At 39.2% G+C, this 17,678-nt stretch overlaps 2 protein-coding genes across 2 annotated transcripts in view; one reads left to right on the forward strand and one right to left on the reverse strand.

Annotated features, from left to right (window-relative positions):
• foxp2 (forkhead box P2) overlaps nucleotides 1–17,678 on the forward strand; it is a 231,119-nt gene that overhangs the window by 54,849 nt on the left and 158,592 nt on the right. The gene's annotated exons all lie outside the window — the stretch shown is intronic.
• Nucleotides 14,190–17,405, reverse strand: gpr85 (G protein-coupled receptor 85). Its single transcript, XM_067427250.1, has 2 exons — nucleotides 17,230–17,405; nucleotides 14,190–16,089 (listed from the first exon to the last, which is right to left on the reverse strand). Exon 2 carries the CDS (start codon nucleotides 15,928–15,930, stop codon nucleotides 14,797–14,799), a length of 1,134 nt encoding a protein of 377 aa, XP_067283351.1. The 5' UTR covers nucleotides 15,931–16,089; nucleotides 17,230–17,405; the 3' UTR covers nucleotides 14,190–14,796.

A 17,678-nucleotide genomic window follows, 5' to 3' on the forward strand; every position in this document is an offset into this window, starting at 1 on the left:
TGTCAACACTGATTATGCAAACCGCCCCCGCTTCAAGAGACATCGTTTTTTTTAAGCGCAGAACCTTTGGTGAACTATACTCTCTCTGGGTAATCTTTTCAGGTTTATCTGATGCTAACGGTGTCTGCAATCAGGAAATATACAGGCAGATGGGTGTAGCGTTGCATGCGGACACAATCCCTGCGAAATCCCATCTGAGATTCCTCTTTGCGTGAATTAGTTTGTGTAAATTACACAGATGTAAATGCATAGATGAAATGGCAGCATCCATAAATATTCTCTGACCCTCTATAACCCTCAAGGTTTTCAAAGGCAACGCTTGTAAAACAAGTCAAAGCGTTTGACACGTTAATAAATCATTTGTGGACCACAAGAGGCATAAAAAATCAAAGCAACAAGGACTCAAGCAGTGGGTATATTTTAGAGTTTTAAAGCTGTGCATTTGCTACCCATTTTGCTTCCGTAGAGTGACAGATTTACTGTATGAGTGAAAGTGTTTATTGTATGTCATTACTGTTTGTATCACTGCGAATCAAGTGCTGAGAAAGCTTGGGAGCTAAAATGCAGATACAACAATGGCCGTTTCGTATCTGATATGTGCTGTAAAGCCAGGGACACACCACACACCACGGTTCTGACTGTAAGCCGACTTTTTTTCACCGATGGCTTTAATTTTTTGGCCAATTCACCATGTTGAATCGCCGTTGGGCAGTCGGTGAGAGAGACAACTCATTTTGGATATTCAGCTTAGCGTACGAGTCATCGCACAAGAATAAGAGCAAAAGAAATGAAAGCAAGCAAGTGAAAACTGAACAGACAGAATGCTGTTATAATTTCTCATCATCTTACCTGAGCAACAGTGCGTGAATATTTTCATAATAACATGAGCTGGGTGACCTGTGGGATTGATATTCAAAATGGTGAGCAAGTTTGCACTGCTTTGTTTATAGTTTGTATATACCTGCAGTCTCCCTTTATGAATGACGAATATATCTGTTTAAATAGAGTCGTCCAGACTTTTGGTGTGTTCAGACGCTGTTTTTTTCCTCATTTATTAATGTTTATTTTTATCTTTGATGCATGTAAATCTATTTAAGGAGACATTTAAAACTAAATCTGGAACCTTTATAACATAATAATAGGGGCACATACATGTCTGGACATTTAGCTCAAAACTGAATTTTTGTCATTAACTTTGAATTTTGGCATGTATTATGTTATGGATTTTCTTATTGGAAGTGTTTCTGTAGCACTTTCTATAGTAAGTTGCAAATTCAGATGGTCTGAGCTGGTGATCGCAAGGTTGTGGGTTCAAACCCTACACTGAACCATTGCACTTGATCAGTACAGCAGCGAGACTGTCCTTTACACATCAGGGACAGTAGATGTTTTCGTCATTTAAGCAAAGAGGGGGGAATGAAATGTTTATTTTGTCCCTGATGCTGTCAGCTTACAGTAACATGAGAGGCTTGCATACATCTCTATAGTGCTGCATTATTCACACAGCTGAGTTGGTTGCCTTAGAAACCATTTACACACACACACACACACACACACACACACACACACACACACACACACACACACACACACACACACACACACACACAGTGTGGCTTCAAAAACCACAAGCTCTCCACATTATCACCATGGCTGACAAACACAATCAGACAAACACAAGCTCCAAAACACAATCATTTGGGATGACAAAAGGGTAGCGCTCTAATTATGGTGAGGTTTATAAGGCGACGCAGTGATAATTGGTTAATCTGTGTCAGCCGAGGAATGCCATCATCTCTGATATCGTTTCTCAGGCAGCGAGAGTGACTCTTCTTGAGACGATGAGGAATAAATTAGTCTTTATAAAGTGCTAGGTATAGTCATAAAGAATGTGTTGGATAAGAAAATAATGAAGTGCCCACTGAAGTGCCTTGAAATGTGCAGCATTATTATTGTGTTGATGTAATTTCCACTGAAGCTGGAAGACAGGGCGGGACATATTGAACAGTTCCTCCCCCTTTTTTTAAAATCCGCCAATAGTGTTTAGTTTATATTACATTTCGGCCAGAGCTGTTGAGCCTGGTAAAGCCGCAGTTTCCTCCTAATCTCCAATTCAAATGGGTCTGATACGTTTTCTAGTCTGTACCGACTAGTGCATATGATCCGCTCTGTGCTATCGTGTCTCTGGAACGGAGCAGACTGTGTGCACACTGCAGCAGTTCACATGACACTAATGTGAAACCACTTTAGACTTTATTTGCCTTAATATAAAGCATATTTACACTGTCTGAATCGTTTCCTATCCCTTATAGTGACCTATGTGCCATTCACCATGTAGAAAATAGTAAATGTGTAAGTGTGACCGATTTTAGATGTAGCTTCAGCGTGTTTTTGAGGCAGGACACTACATTTACATTTATGCATTTGGCAGACGCTTTTATCCAAAGCGACTTACATTGCATTCAGTGTACACATTTTACATTATTGTCAGTTCTTGCTTTCCCTGGGAATCGAACCCATAACCTTGGCGTTGCTAGCGCCACACTCTACTGGTTGAGCTACAGGAAAGCCCTATCTTCTAGGGCTGCCCTAGACTAAAGATTTTTCTAGTCGGCTATTAGTCGCTCATTTAAGCATTTATTCAACTAATCTGTCCATTGAATCTTGAATCTGACATTTCAAGCTTTTGATAGATGTATTTCTCATGTCTGTGAGGAAAGTTCACGCTGAGTTTCAGTTTATTCTTTGATGCGCTCAAATTTACTGAGACCGAGACAGCAGAAAGTGCATCCTGTTTGTGTTATTTTCCAAAAGCACAACATTTAGTTATTGTGAGTTTCACACAAATAACATTTATCTGTTTCAAATGACGTATTAGGCTACTCTTGATGTAAGACCAAAAATGACGGAGTATTTTAAGTTAAATGCAAGTGATTGAGTAATATTTTATCTTCCACACTCTGCATGAATACGTGGATAAGCGTCTAATAATATGCCAGTGTAACAGAGGCCAGTTAGTATTCGCTGTGTGAGTAAACCTCACTCTAGCGCTCTAGCGACTGACACTAGGGGTGGCAGCCTTTAGCCTCTTTTTTCGAGCGTCTGACTCTAATTGCGGCGGACCCGGGTTCGAGTCCCACTTGGAGCAGGCGGTTCGAACAGGAGGGGTTACATTAGTGTACATTTATCTAGGTTAATGTGAGAGTGAGCGGCCATGTAAAGTTGCTACTACTTACATGTTTCAAATGATAAGCCATATTGGATATTGATGGGTGATTGGATTTCTTGCCCGACACAGCCTACTGTAACTACCACAAGGTACCGCCATTAACGATCGGTCCCTTACAGACTTTTTTCTAAAAATTAATTTACAGAAATTCAATTCCGCCAACTGAAAAATTTAGATGTGATCCAGTCACTAGAAAATGTTCAATTGGACACCTGATTTTTTTTACAGTGTATAATCCTAAAAGAGCCAATATAATTTGTGCACATTTTTATGACTAGTGCCAGAAAATGGATTTTCACCTGCTCCTTATACCCCGCACTATCTCCCATTGGCGAGTCAAATGAGTAGCCCACCCCAGACTCACGCCATTGGTTGAACCATAAGTTAACATGTTGGACAACGCAGAGGTTATGTTTGCAATAAAATTTTATCATTAGAAAGAGCATAACAAATACTATTAAAAAAATCTTGCACAACATAAAAAACACTGAAATAATGAAAATAGAACACAAAATAAATAAGCTGGATTTTGTGGAAAATACAAGAACTGTATAGAGTAGTATGGTGCATTAAACTTGTATTGGAAAGCATTGATGACATTACACTTCACACTACACTTCAAACATTTAATCAGATTCATTATTACGATTCTTCAGACATGATTTGATGCATGGCAGTAAACATGGTATATACACAAGGAAATGTAGTAAAATCTTGTCTAGTGTGTTAAGGAAGAGAAATAAAAGTGTGATAAATGTGTGTTTTTTTAAAGCTAGACTTTATTCCTGGAAAAAAAAGCATCTGAATTCATCCTAGTCTATGTGGCTTTTAAATATTTCATAAAACAAAGGGGAAATGTTTGTGGTGGCCGGTTTTATCCTGCTGGTGTTTTAACACATTGCCGGCAAAACCAACCAAGGCATGTGGCAGTTAGAGAAGAGCTGCTGGTTTGCCCACAATCAAAGCTTTCCATTCGGGTTTCTTATGACCTTAATATTCCTCTTCAATTCTGCTTTTCACTTCACTTCCATCTGCCAGGCACGGGTCCATGTGTTTCACAGCTCAGATTATAATCTCCTCGGTCAGAATCACCACGCAAACCCCTTGATTCCCAGTTGGGTCCAAAGGTACCGGGATATCCTTTCTTGCTATGGTGATTATGGTGTGTGTGCTGATGGAGAATGAGTCCTGCTTCAGGTGTGCTGTGATGTAGTAAGAACCACAGAGCTCTTTCATTGAGAATGAGAGATGGTAATTAATCCATACTTTGGATTATATCATCCCAGTGTCCCATTACAGCCACTCAACACATGTTCCCTCTATCCATCATGCTCAAAATAGCCTTCACATTCTGGTGTGTTGCCACAAACAAATCTGACTATGCATTTAGAGGGTTCTTTGAGGCCAAGCACATGCTACAATTCAAAGTCATCACCTTATGTGTTTTAATTCACTAAACGGTCACTTAAGCCACAGTATTTCCGTGCTAAATGCAAAAAAGGCCATAAATAATTAAAGATCCCCTGTGGTGAAATTAAGTTTTTAACTCTCTCTCCACCAGTGTTTTTGTTTTTAAAAAGTTTTCAACTAATGCCAGCATTTTTTATCATTTTCACAAAATTTCATGCCCCCTGAATATACATACAATATGTCAAAAGAAGTGCAGAACATTTTATTTTAGCTTCATGTTTTCTTTTTTATTTTATTTTATTTTATCGGCACTCTAATGTGGCTAAATTTCATAAAAAAGCAGCAACCATATTTTTGGTCAAAACTACATCCATATAAGATTCTGAACGATGATCAAACACAGATGGATTAGATTGCGTCCGTCAACACCCCCAAAGCTTCACAGTCCTATAACTTGTCCTGGGTCAACATTTCATTCAACAAAATTAGGTGGTTTTGATTTATATTCTGTTTAATGTTGATGCTCATGTTATTTTAGATATGCAGAAGCAATGCTTCTATCACTTGTTTCTGCTTCTTCTTCGCTTGTTCTTCTTCGCCTTTCGCCAAAAGGGTCTGGATATTCAGTACTATTTCCGAAGATGTGTAAATAGCCACGTCGCATAACAGTGAAAATGCAGATTACCGGATATAACAGTGAAAATGCAGATTACCAGAAAATTTTGTCCGTGAAGGGGAAATAATTAATGTTGCCTATGTGTCTGTGATGTTTTTGATATGCTTTAAGACAAAACCATCATTCTGCTGGTATTTTTATTTTGGAGTATTTTTTCCTCAACCCTTTCACACCTAAGTTACTTTTTTTATATTTTATTTTAGAACGCACCACCGTATTTTTTCCCCTGGTGACGCATCATGCTTGTCACATGACACACTGTAGCCACAATAGCACTCGATGTCAGATGTATCGCTTTTATTTAGTTTTTTCCCTTTTTAGCCAAAATAGTCACAAACGTATTAACTATATCATCAGCTATCTGATATTCCAATTTTCAAATACATATAAAAATGTGTTTTGCCATTTTAGAACCTTTATTATGATTATGTTAGTTGATCCATTTAAAGGTGCCCTATGTAGCATTTTTGTAGTAAAATATCCAAAAACCAGTAGGCCGGTGTTATATATTTTGTTCAGTTGAGTACTTACAATATCCCAAATGTTTCCAACTATTTGTAAATGGTGAGAAAATTGCTATTTTAACTAAAGACCGGGACTTGTCAGCATAGCGTTTGAGGGAGTCGCCTGTGAATCGAGTCATATCTGCGTTACCCTCGGTTTTATTTGGCAGAAGCGCTTTACTCTTAGCAGTGTGAACATTTCACAGCAGCGCCGAGCGAACGCACAGAGTAACGTCAAAACATCATTTTAAACACACTTAAATGTATCTAATATGATAAACAGAGCTGCTTTACCTTATAATCATGACTGGAAACGCGGAAGTGTGGGCGCCCAGCAACTGTGTCCCGTCCCGTCATAATAAAAGTCCCGGTGTTCGCGAGGCGAGTATTTGTGTAACAATCGCTCCAGCAGCCGTAGCTCCACAACACTTGGTCCTCTGCTTCTCTACAGTAACGTTAAAAGCCGCATGCATGAACGTGAGTTCTATTTTCCACCGGCTGTGAGGTAAAGACCACATGTCCCAAGATACTGCGCTCACACTTGGCGTCATCAAACAACGCCTTTGTTTTAAATGGGCGACCTCTAGTGGACGGAAAGTTGCAAGCGCAACGGGTGGCGCCATTTTAGTTTGCGCCACAATTCAAAGGATCCAATCTGATTTCAAAACACATTGTTAATTCATCCACTTCTCCCGAAATACATGGAAGTAAGTGAAGAGATGAATGGAGTAAATGTTATAGTTAACTAGACAATGTGTTCTGATATGAATAAAATATGCTGAATAAATAAATCATAACTGAAAGGATTGTTATTGTCACTTCCATAGAAATCAGTGTGTATTTTACAAACTCTAAATGCGTGGTTTTACTTTTGTACACTTAAATGTCTGAAACCTAAAATAAACATTATGTGATATATGAGAAACGCTGAGTGTTGAGCACGTCCATCTCTGGATTAGCGCCAGCCAAATCGTGAAAAAACCATATTTGAATGTATTTGACGTCATTCAAAATTCCAATATGTGAGACCAAATCGTTCAAATGGTTAAAACTGCAGTACGCCAAAGACAGTCACAAACATGTGGTCTGAAACCGGTCTTGTGAGGTACGGGGCTTTTCTCCTATTACTTTCTATGATGTTCCGAGTATTTCTAAAGATGTTGAATTTTAGAAGGCATCTGTCTGACTCTGAGATGGCAAACTGGAATAGGGTTTGTGTAACATTAGCAACACATTATTAGCTGTTTAATAACGTAGTCAGGCCAAAGGCTAATCACATCAGTTACGGTCATGTGTCCGACACTGTAGAGAGCGATACATAAAACGCATTACCATTCTGATACATCGACTTGTAAACGAGCCTGTATAACTCACTCTTCTTTTTCTTCTTCTGAACCAGTTTCTGGTTCAAAACATATGGCTGAATTAAACCAATATTCCCACCTGCAATTGGCTAGTGTTAGCGAGTCGCTGTTATGGAATGGAGGCGGGGTGTTGCATTATATGGAGTTATATTTTTATTTTATTTCAGAAATGTTTTTAATAATCTAATGATAAAATAAGAAGTATTTTTCATTAGTTCTGCACTGTATGTCCCATTTACACTGACGCTTTTTGTCACAGTAACTGAAAGAGATGATAACACGTCCTGTCCTTGCATTTCAAACACATCAGCTTGCTGTACCACTACATGAGGTTGGAAATGAAATGACAAAGATAAACATTTAACACATTCGCCATAGGAATCTTCATTCATGCTTAGATGCTCTAAAGCATTTGTGGTCGATTGGGCAGCAACACAAAAATCTATTGGTTGTGGAAAACAGGACAATAAGTGGTATGCACATGTTTAAGATTAATTAAAAAATAGGGCTGAAAAGGTTTCTTTCATCAAATCAAATTTCACAGTATTTTGACAGGTTCATCTGTCATGGACAGGTTGTGTGACACATCTTCATCCTCAAAAACCCTGAATAAAACCTCATAAGGTTAAAAAAAATGCAACCCAAGCTTATGGGATTTGCTTTCTGTCCACCACAATGTGAGATGAATTATTGGCTGCCAAGAGCATGAAAACATTGAAATTCAATTTTGATGTACAATCTGGGTCTTTGAAGCAAAACCAGTTGAGAAGCATTGATCTTATGTTGGTAAACTGCTGGATTGCACATACGATATAGAATGGTCTACTTTAGACATTCTACTAACTATAAGAAATTACATGTAAATAACTCTCATTAGAATTCATATCTGACAACACTTAATTTATTTTGATGGTCCGACAACATACATTAACTTTGCAACTACATGTCAACGTGTTCTACTAACCCTTAACAGAATACTACTCTAATGAGAGGAGTTGACATGTAGTAGAATGTCTAAAGTGGACCATCGAAATAAAGTGTAACTGAATAATTTGCATATTGAAGAACATTCAGTCATAACAATCATTATAACGATTTGTCTTACAGTATATAACTGAGACATTTTTTATTATTAAATAATGTAGTGCCATAAGCTCTCTCTCCGAGATCTAAGAGAGGCATTTGGTGCCGTGCGTTCATTCAGTTACTAGTCACCCTAAAGGGGTTTTTAGGGGACGTGTCAGTAGTTGAATACAAAAGCAAACATTTAGATTTTAATCAAGGTTTCCATGCAGCTATTGGAAAGATCTTTGATCTCCAGCAGATAATCGCTGTTTATGCTGCACCGACATGAAGGAAATGATAGAGAATGAATGAATAATGTCCTCTGTCAATTTGATGTGAGGAAAATAAGCAGCCGGCGTCACGTCATCCATTGCTGAGTGTGGCACTGGTGATCTGACAATGTCTGAATTCCCCTGGGATGGGGTAATGAAACTACATTTCAATCCTTCATTCAGAGGAGAAGAGACGAAGAAATGTATTTAAAGAGTCAACGTTCTGTCATTATTTATTCTCATGTCCTTTCAATTCAAATTTATATGCAGTTATGTTTTGTGTAACCACACACATACAGGTAAAATATTTGTTAATATGTACGCAGACGGGCTGTTTTTTATGGTTAAACAAAATATTAAAATATATATTTATACATCATCTGAAAGATATAGAATAAATATTGTAATAAATATATAAATATATCTTTCAAATGATGTATGGTTTGTTATGATAGGACATTGTATTTGACCGAGATCTGGAATCTGATCATTATCTTTACTTATTAACCTAATGATTTTTGAAAAATCGATTATCTTGACCCATACCCGTGCGTCTGGTTTTAAACAACAACAATGTCGAGACAATAATGAATGTTACAAAATCACATCAAAATTACTAAAAATGAATACTGAATGTTGAAAATATAAATAAAGATTATGAGTCATGATGGTCATCTATCTATCTATCTATCTATCTATCTATCTATCTATCTATCTATCTATCTATCTATCTATCTATCTATCTATCTATCTATCTATCTATCTATCTATCTATCTATCCATCCATCCATCCATCCATCCATCCATCCATCCATCCATCCATCCATCCACCCAACCCACCCACCCATCCATCCATCCATCCATCCATATTATTGCAAGTGTGATATTACTTCAACAAAGATTCAATGAACAAGTTAAACTTGGGTGTCTTCCATTTGAGATGTTATGCTTGTTTAGCTTTTTTGTTTAGCTCCCAACCTATTGGAAATTCAAAAGGACAATGCACATCTCTGAGCAACACACAATCGAATTCCTTACGGAATAACTGTTTTTAAACGAATCAGTTAGATAACTGACTCTATTAATGACTCTTATGTCACTTGTTTCATTCATGAATCAATCAGTTTTTGAACTAATCGGTTGAGTGAATGATTCAGTAAATCAGTGAATATGACAGTCAGAAGTTTTGTTTGTGATTGTGAATGAATCCGTGTTTTGAACGAACTGTTTAAATCAAAGAATCAGCGACTTACTCATAACGACAGATAATGCGTCCAAAATAGAATACTTTTTTACTATATAGTATGCAGAAAAAGGGTAAAGCAAAAGAGTAGTATATCCGACTAAATAGTATTAGAAAAAATACGAAAGTAATCGAAAAATACCTGGATGATTCGGATTCGGATGCAGTTAGTAACTTGTCGCCACCTATACTGGCAGTACTATTTTTGATACTTTTGTTCCACAGAAAATATTCCAACATGAGTTATAAGAGAGACAGATTCTCATTATCTCTATAAACTATCCCTTTAAATAAGCTGCAGGCACCCTTTGAAGCTTTCTATTCATATCCTGCTATTTAATCAGTTATTATTTAAAGCAGGGATATTTTTACAAAGCCAGCAGCACGTCAGGCAGATAAAACTAAGTATGCAGACTTTTTTCAAGACAAGGATCTAGTTTTAAACACATACTTCTAGTCCGGTCTACCAGATCATTTGTATTCAGCGGCCCCAATGGGCTGTTACAGGAATGAGAACGATGATAAATACAGCAACGTAGCAGGTCCCAAGGGAACGGCCATCATCATCTTGATTTTTATTGGCCTTTCATTCAAGCACCTCCATCTTGCACTCCGCCATGCATTTTTTTCATCCAGATAAAGGGCATTCAACCCATCCATACATCTTCAGACTAAAGCAGACAGGCTTTTTTCCCCCCTCAGACAGCTTGTAAACAAACGGATTTATTTGGGATGCAGCTGTTTTTTTTGTAGCATGTTCTGATTTCTGTTAAAGGTGAAGTGTGTCATGCAAACAGAACCGCAAAAGATCATTTAAAAACAGCTTTAACAATACACTGGCAATTATGAATGTTGATTTTTGAGTTTTAACACCACAGAATGTGGATTGCTTGAAGCGACAATGCCGAACCCCTCTGCTGTAGTTAGCATTGAGTCAATTTTGTTTGTAGGCCACAAATTGAACACCGAACACAATGACTTATCCATTATTGTTCACTTTAGGTATCGATCCGCAAGTGTTACATTAGAGGAGTTCTGTGCCCTATTGAAAGCTAGAATGAACCCCCCTCTGTTCCAGCTCTGCCTCGACAGCACCAGGCGTCTCCTGAAACATTGATAACTGTTAGCCGTCTCTGTGATATTCAACCTGGGATGGTAAGAGAAGCAGGGACCTAGTGGCCCCAATCGTGCTTTACAGCTCAAGCTAACAGTGTGGTAATGAACTTCCCCCATCCACCCCGCTCCACCTGCCTCACACACGTCAAGTAATGAACTGACTGAACATACGTGCATAAAGCCATCCCAGTGCCTCAGCAGGGGCCTCTGCCCTCTGGATGCATTAGAGCGGCCCGGCTGGTCAACCATGTTATGGACTGCTTTGACAAGTCTATTGGAGGTGTATCGCACGCTAAAGGCAGCAAAAAAACAAATTGTGAAATTGTCTTTTAGGATTCCTGAATTGTGATGAATTGTTGAATTGTTTTAAGTCACGTCCGCGTTGGATTCAAGAGAGAGAACAAAAGGTTGCCACTTGGGTGAAAAATAGTTCATTGGTTAACAGAAAGTTTCCGTACTATATACGGTGATTAAATGGAACAGATCTAGCCGTACATTTAATGTAATTTTACAGTCAAATTATGTTACATTTATTTTTTGGAAGTGATAAAGAACATTGTATATCATTGTATAATTTACACTGAAAAATTCCCTGCGTGACGTCATGTTATTTTGTTGGTATTTTCATTTAAATAACGGTTTATTCTTAGTTTTTCTAATCAGTTATTCACATTAGAATGTTTATGTTAATATAATGTTGTTAAATTAATGTTTATTGCATTTCATTTTTTTATGTCATGTGTGTTACCATGATGGTGTTTAGTGTTTGTGTGAATCACACCTTCTAGTATTAACCTTCTCAGCTTGTGGAAAAGCTTGTGACTGGGTGATACAAAACAGATACTCATTAGGTTAGTATATGAACATTATATCAGTTAATGACATCTGTTTTTTTTTACTATAAATGTAAGTGAAAACTATAAAACCACAGTTGCCGTTTTTTTACCATATTTAAAAAAAAATTTACAGTGTCAAATATGCACTCAGTAGTTTTTAATTCTTTTTTAGGTTTAGCATTTAACAAAAATGGATAGAGAAAATGATATACACTCGCATAAGTAATATCAGTGTTTTTAATAAATTGCTTTATTCTACGGTTGCCATGTTGATATCACATGACCTGCTGAATATTTCTACAAATTTTGTTGCTTAGGTCAACAAGACAAAAATCATCAATGATTAGCCTAAAAATGATATGAATTTTACGTAAATTCAGTTATAATGTCAATTTAAAGAATTCACATTCATTGAGATTTTTAGTGAGCTGCTATGCACAAATGCATCAAAATGTGAACCGAAAAGAACATATGTTGAATATTAATGTCAAACCCATAGGTAATTGTATGATTTAGTTGGCATAATCAAACTGCATTAAGTGAAGGCATGACTTTAATCTCAAAGACACGAATCACAGAGACAGGAAAAGCCCCAAATGAGTCCCAATTCTTTGATCTTACTTGACACTTTGATTATATAATTTCGACATAGGTCATAAGACAGTGTTGACCTTTACAGAGGAAACTACCGCTGAAAACACTGAATAAATGCACCAGGCCTTGCTTTATTACTAATTTAGATATGCAGCGTCCCACATATGTCAAAATTTCTATGGGTATTTACATAAATCCAAGGCTTTAAATTGAGGCTGTTGATATATTTGACAGGATTTATTCTAACCAGCGTCCTATTACTTAAGGGCTAATGGACTCAAATGAAAGCATCCCTGGTCGCCTACAAACCCTAAATGGATTTTGACGAAGGCTGTAGTTAAATGAATAACTTCTCTACGATATTAATGGCACTCCTCACATCAAAACAGCGGCTGCTTTTGCTGCAAATGCATGCCTACTCTAAGCATTTTTCAGGTCAGGTTAGAAATACGCATTGGAAATGTAACATTTAACCGAGGAAAAACTCTGTATTTGTATTGTATTGCAGAATGCAGAGATAATTCATCACTTTCAACAGCGCTCACGAGGGAAAAGCGGCATCCAAACAAACTCCACACAGTCTGAAATTAGCCAGAAATGAAACGGAGGAGATGAAGAGGTAAAGTGACAAAGCAAAAAAACACGCAATGGCTAAAGTGAGCCTGGTAAAATCCGAGAAGAGACAAGAGGAGATTTTTTACAGTAATTAAGCAGGAACACAAACAGGCCACAGAAACATATTAGCGAGAGACTAATCATGACAGTTCAATGTGAAGCGATCATTAATAGCAAAGATAAGCTTGTTAGCCTGCCCCTGTCAATATTTATACATGTTTCCCCCGCTAATTGAGCTGCTAAACCAAGCATGCTTTTCTGGAGTAAATAGCAAGAACAGGTTTTGCAAAATGTAAAATTTTATTTTCAAAAATGTAAGCAACAGATTACACAGTTAACTTTCAGCAATTGCAGTCCTAACTTAAACAGTACTCACATTCGGGACTTCAAAATGAAAGACTCACAAACTTACACACTATCTACCTATAATATACAAAAAGAATACAGAATAAATATTAAAATGGCCACAAGAGAAAAAGTAAGTTAATCAAAACAATTAGAAGAGAGCAAATGTTGGGAAAGTAGAAACAAGACTCTGTGCCTTAAATACAATGTTTTTTGTTTTTCCTATTACATTTTTTACAAATTGTGCAAGATTTCAGACTAAGGCTCTGGTCTTGACATGACAGCTGTTCGCCTAGCACGCACACACTCACTCACACACTCACGCACACATGCTCCCTGTGCTCTGCGCACTCGGTGGGGTGTAGCAAACGTTACAGGGTAAGAAATGGGCTTTCGGTGCACGGTCTGTGCCTGTGATGATGATGGTGGTGGGTGGATACTGTTTTTCAAATGAAAACGCACTTCACCCTGATGTGAAAAGCCTCCCAATATGCCTCGGGGAGACATTTCAGAGGAGCGGATTTAGAAAACAACCCTCACCTTGCAAATGAAAGCATGAACAAAACACCAGAACCATTAAGGCAAGAACAGCTGGAGTGGTATCTGTAACAAAACCTGCGTGTTCGGGTACATGGATATGCCGTACTGAACTTAGCTTAACTGGTTCTCCACTGTCAGTTTAAGTACAAGGTTCTCAAGAGCAACGTTTTAAAATTCAAACATTTGTTTTTAGACTTAGAAAAATGAGATAAGAAAATAACATTGCCAGACAACAGAGACATACCATATGGATCATAAAACTACAGGAAATAATTTAAGTTGCAATTCGAAAACCACACAACAGGACCCGCCCCTTTAAGACCCGCCCACCAGCCCGCCCCGCCCCAACCCAACCCTAAAAGGAAAAAAGATATCACTTACATTTAAACCAATTTATCCTCTCGTGAAGGTGTATTCCAACAGTTAGTCACCTCACATGTTTTGTTTACTTACAGTGAAAGAGAAGTCTGTTGCAGATTAAAGCATTCGTATTTCAGTTTGGGAAAAACAAGACATCCTTGCAATGCAACTGAGCGAAAAAAAGCATCTTCGGGTCTTCTCGTTAGTGCAACTTTTTAGACGCAAATTCCAGTGATTCCTTAAGGTAACAGTTTGATTTCTTTTACACCCTTTCCATAGTCTTCCAGATATCCAAAGCAAAGGTCAGTCCCTTCTTGATGTATCCGTTTTTTTTTTCTTTTTTCCAAAAAATGTCTTTCTTTTTTCAATTTTTTTCATTATTTTTCTTTTTTTTTGCGTATTGGGTTTCAAATGGCCTTCGCATTGGTTGTTTACTAGAACATAAACGTGAAACGTGTCCTTTGTCCGTTCATCATCTTATTCCATTCAGATGGTTCAACTGCAGGCCTCGAAAAGGGAGCAAGAGGAAGAGGAGAAGGAGGGAGCTGTACAATTGAACACATCCCTGATCAACCAGGGCATCCAAACGAAAACCACATCGGAGAAACAAAAAAACACCACCGAACCTTCATATAACACAGTAGGGTTCCCTCGGTAACCTGGATTTTCTGCAGTAGAGGAGCGTGGTGCTGAAGCATCGCCGGAGCTCCCGGTTGGAGAAGATGCAGATGAAGGGGTTGACTCCCGCTTGGGCGAAGCTCATCCACACGGCCGCCGTCAGGTAGCCTCCCGGGATCACTGGGCCTCGGGCGAACACCCTCCAGTAGCAGGCCACCAGGTAGGGTCCCCACAGGCTCAGGAAGAAGAAGGTAATGATGTAGAACATCCTGCTTATCCGCTTTTCAGTCTTAAACTCGTCCAGCACCAGCAGACGCCTGCGGCCCGCCGCATTGCTGTTCTGCCGGATTCCCAGCAGGGTCGGAGGCGTGGGGCCCCGTCCGAAGCCGGCCAGCCAGTTTGCCGCAGCCTGGCCGCTCGCCCCCGGGCCGTGGAAGGTCCAGTTCTGGCTGACGGCGGGCACGAACTGGACCGGCTTCATCTTTCGGCGGTCATGGACGAAAAAGATGAGCTTGAGGTAGACAAGCTGGGTGGCCAGGAGGATGAGTGCAAGGAGCAGCATGAAGCCCAACGAGTCATTGGCACGGAAGGAGCGGTGCTGGAAGGTGCACTGGTCCTCCTCGCGGATGAAGGAGTACGTGCCCACGTCCAGCACCGGAGGGAACGCCATGGCTACCGACAGGGTCCACACCATGCATATGACAGCCAGGCATGTCCAGAATGTCAGCCGCTTAGTGTAAAAACGGTGGTGGGCAATGGCTAGGTAGCGTGTGACACTAACGCAAAACAGCATGAAGGCAGTGTGGAAACAGGAGAGCACGCCCAAGAAGGCGATCACTTTGCAAGTCAGCGTACCATACGTCCAGGCTGAGCCATTCTTGACGGAGGTGAACACGAAGGGGAAGCAGATGGCCGAGCGGAGGATGTCCGAAGCGCAGAGGTCCAACAGGAAATAGTAAGGGGCTCGATGAAGGCTCTTGTCTTTGACCAGCAGGATGGAGATCAGGAGGTTTCCGACCACGCCGACGCCGATGATAAAACCCAGGGAGGTCAGTTTAAGGAAAGTGGCGAGCGGAGAGACATTCTGCAAGATGTTGTGGTCCCCTGCATGGCTGTAGTTCGCCATAGATGGAGAAGGGATCATAGAGAACACTTAAAGCTTTAGCCAAGTATCATGATCTAGATGGAGAGTGGAGCGATAGATCCATCTGGTGTGCTTTGAAGCAGGTTCCAGCCTTGTTCTTCACTGCCTCTCTTCTAAGGCATCCTTTGTTCCTTTGTCTCATCACACCTAAAAGGATCCCTGAAAAACACGATCCACCCATTAGGATTCGCTCACACAAAACAAATTGGGGGGCTTTGCATTGCATCGCTCATTTCTTTTGTCACTGAGATTCTTTTTCCTAATTGCATACAAAATTGCGGCTGCAACGGTATGCCGTCTAAGCCGAGCTCATACAGTTGCTTAATTCAGCACGAGGATTCGCCGTTGGACACCCAACATAAATCTGGTTCAAATAACAGACCCCCACCCCCAACATCTCCCCTTTTCCAAGGCAAATTAAATAAATAATGGCAAAGAAAGAGAGTGTAGTCGACAAGATGCTCATCACCACGAGCAGACATCCATCTAGAGGCATATTCATCTGTGGTATCATGGAAAAAGATGTGGAATCTAATGATTCTTATCAGCTGCACCCAAAAGGAACATTTGTCGAAATGCAGCAAGAAAAGCTGTTGATCACACCCAAAGATCCTGCAGAACCTAACCATGTTCATTCTCTCTGTTTATCATGATACTGTGGAAAATCAGTCATGAATCCTTTTATATGACTGCCTGCGTAAAGCAATATGAAGAAATGCATCATGTAACATTTAATATATCTATATAGAGAGAGCGAGAGACTGTTTGTGGCTTCCATACAGACGTTCAGTGAAACAACACAATTTAATGCAAGTCATTTGGGGAAAAGCACATGCTTTAGAATTACATTTCTATTCGTATTATTTTTTATCTCGAACCTAGGTTTATCAGTGTATTAGTATTGGTATAATGACGAATTCGAGTAAAAACAAAGAAGCAAACAAACATTGCACCTATAAACCGACTAGCCGTCGTTTCTTTCAAAGCTATAAATGCACGAAGAGCATTCTCCTATATAATAAAATAATAAACCTTTGTGTCTCCAGATTTTCAGAAAAACATCCACCGTTGAACACGTTTCAGTGCGTTGCATCAAAATAAGCAACAGATACAGGATCATTTGGGTGATTGCGTGCGAATCCAATACATAAACGGTCTAATTTCCCCGTTGCTTTTTAAAACAGAATGATTTCTGGATGGCTGAGCGTCCATTATAGGCACAGCAATTCCTTCAAATACATGCATGCAAATATCGAGTGCAACAGAGACAGCGCTATAAAATATCAATTACAAACATACCTGTTGATATTCCCCCTTTGTTTCCCTGGCGGTTATTTACATGGCAGCAGTCACTTTGCCGTAAAAAAAGGTTTAGTTTTGTTGCCTGCTCTTTTTCCCCCACTGTGATTATACAGTAAACGGTGCGGACGGCGCATGCGCACTGGCGCTATTTGTGATCCCAGCAGCAGCATCATCTGCACTGATGGGTGCAGCAGCATCGCGGATCCCTTTTGCCCTTTATCAGTGTGTTCTATATGCATTGGTACATACGCCATAATAAATGTATACTGTATCTGTCAATAGCCTGTATTTCACTATCAATGAAAGAGAAAATAATGGACTTTTATGGTGGTCATACATTTACAATAAAACCACCTTATATTTACACAACTTGTTTATACTGTATGGATATTGTGTTATACACATTTTACTGCTTTTGCCTCACTGTGAAACAAAACCTTGAACTT

The sequence above is a fragment of the Pseudorasbora parva genome, chromosome 20 (assembly GCF_024679245.1).
Source record: "Pseudorasbora parva isolate DD20220531a chromosome 20, ASM2467924v1, whole genome shotgun sequence".
In the NCBI taxonomy this organism is placed as follows: Eukaryota; Metazoa; Chordata; class Actinopteri; order Cypriniformes; family Gobionidae; genus Pseudorasbora; species Pseudorasbora parva.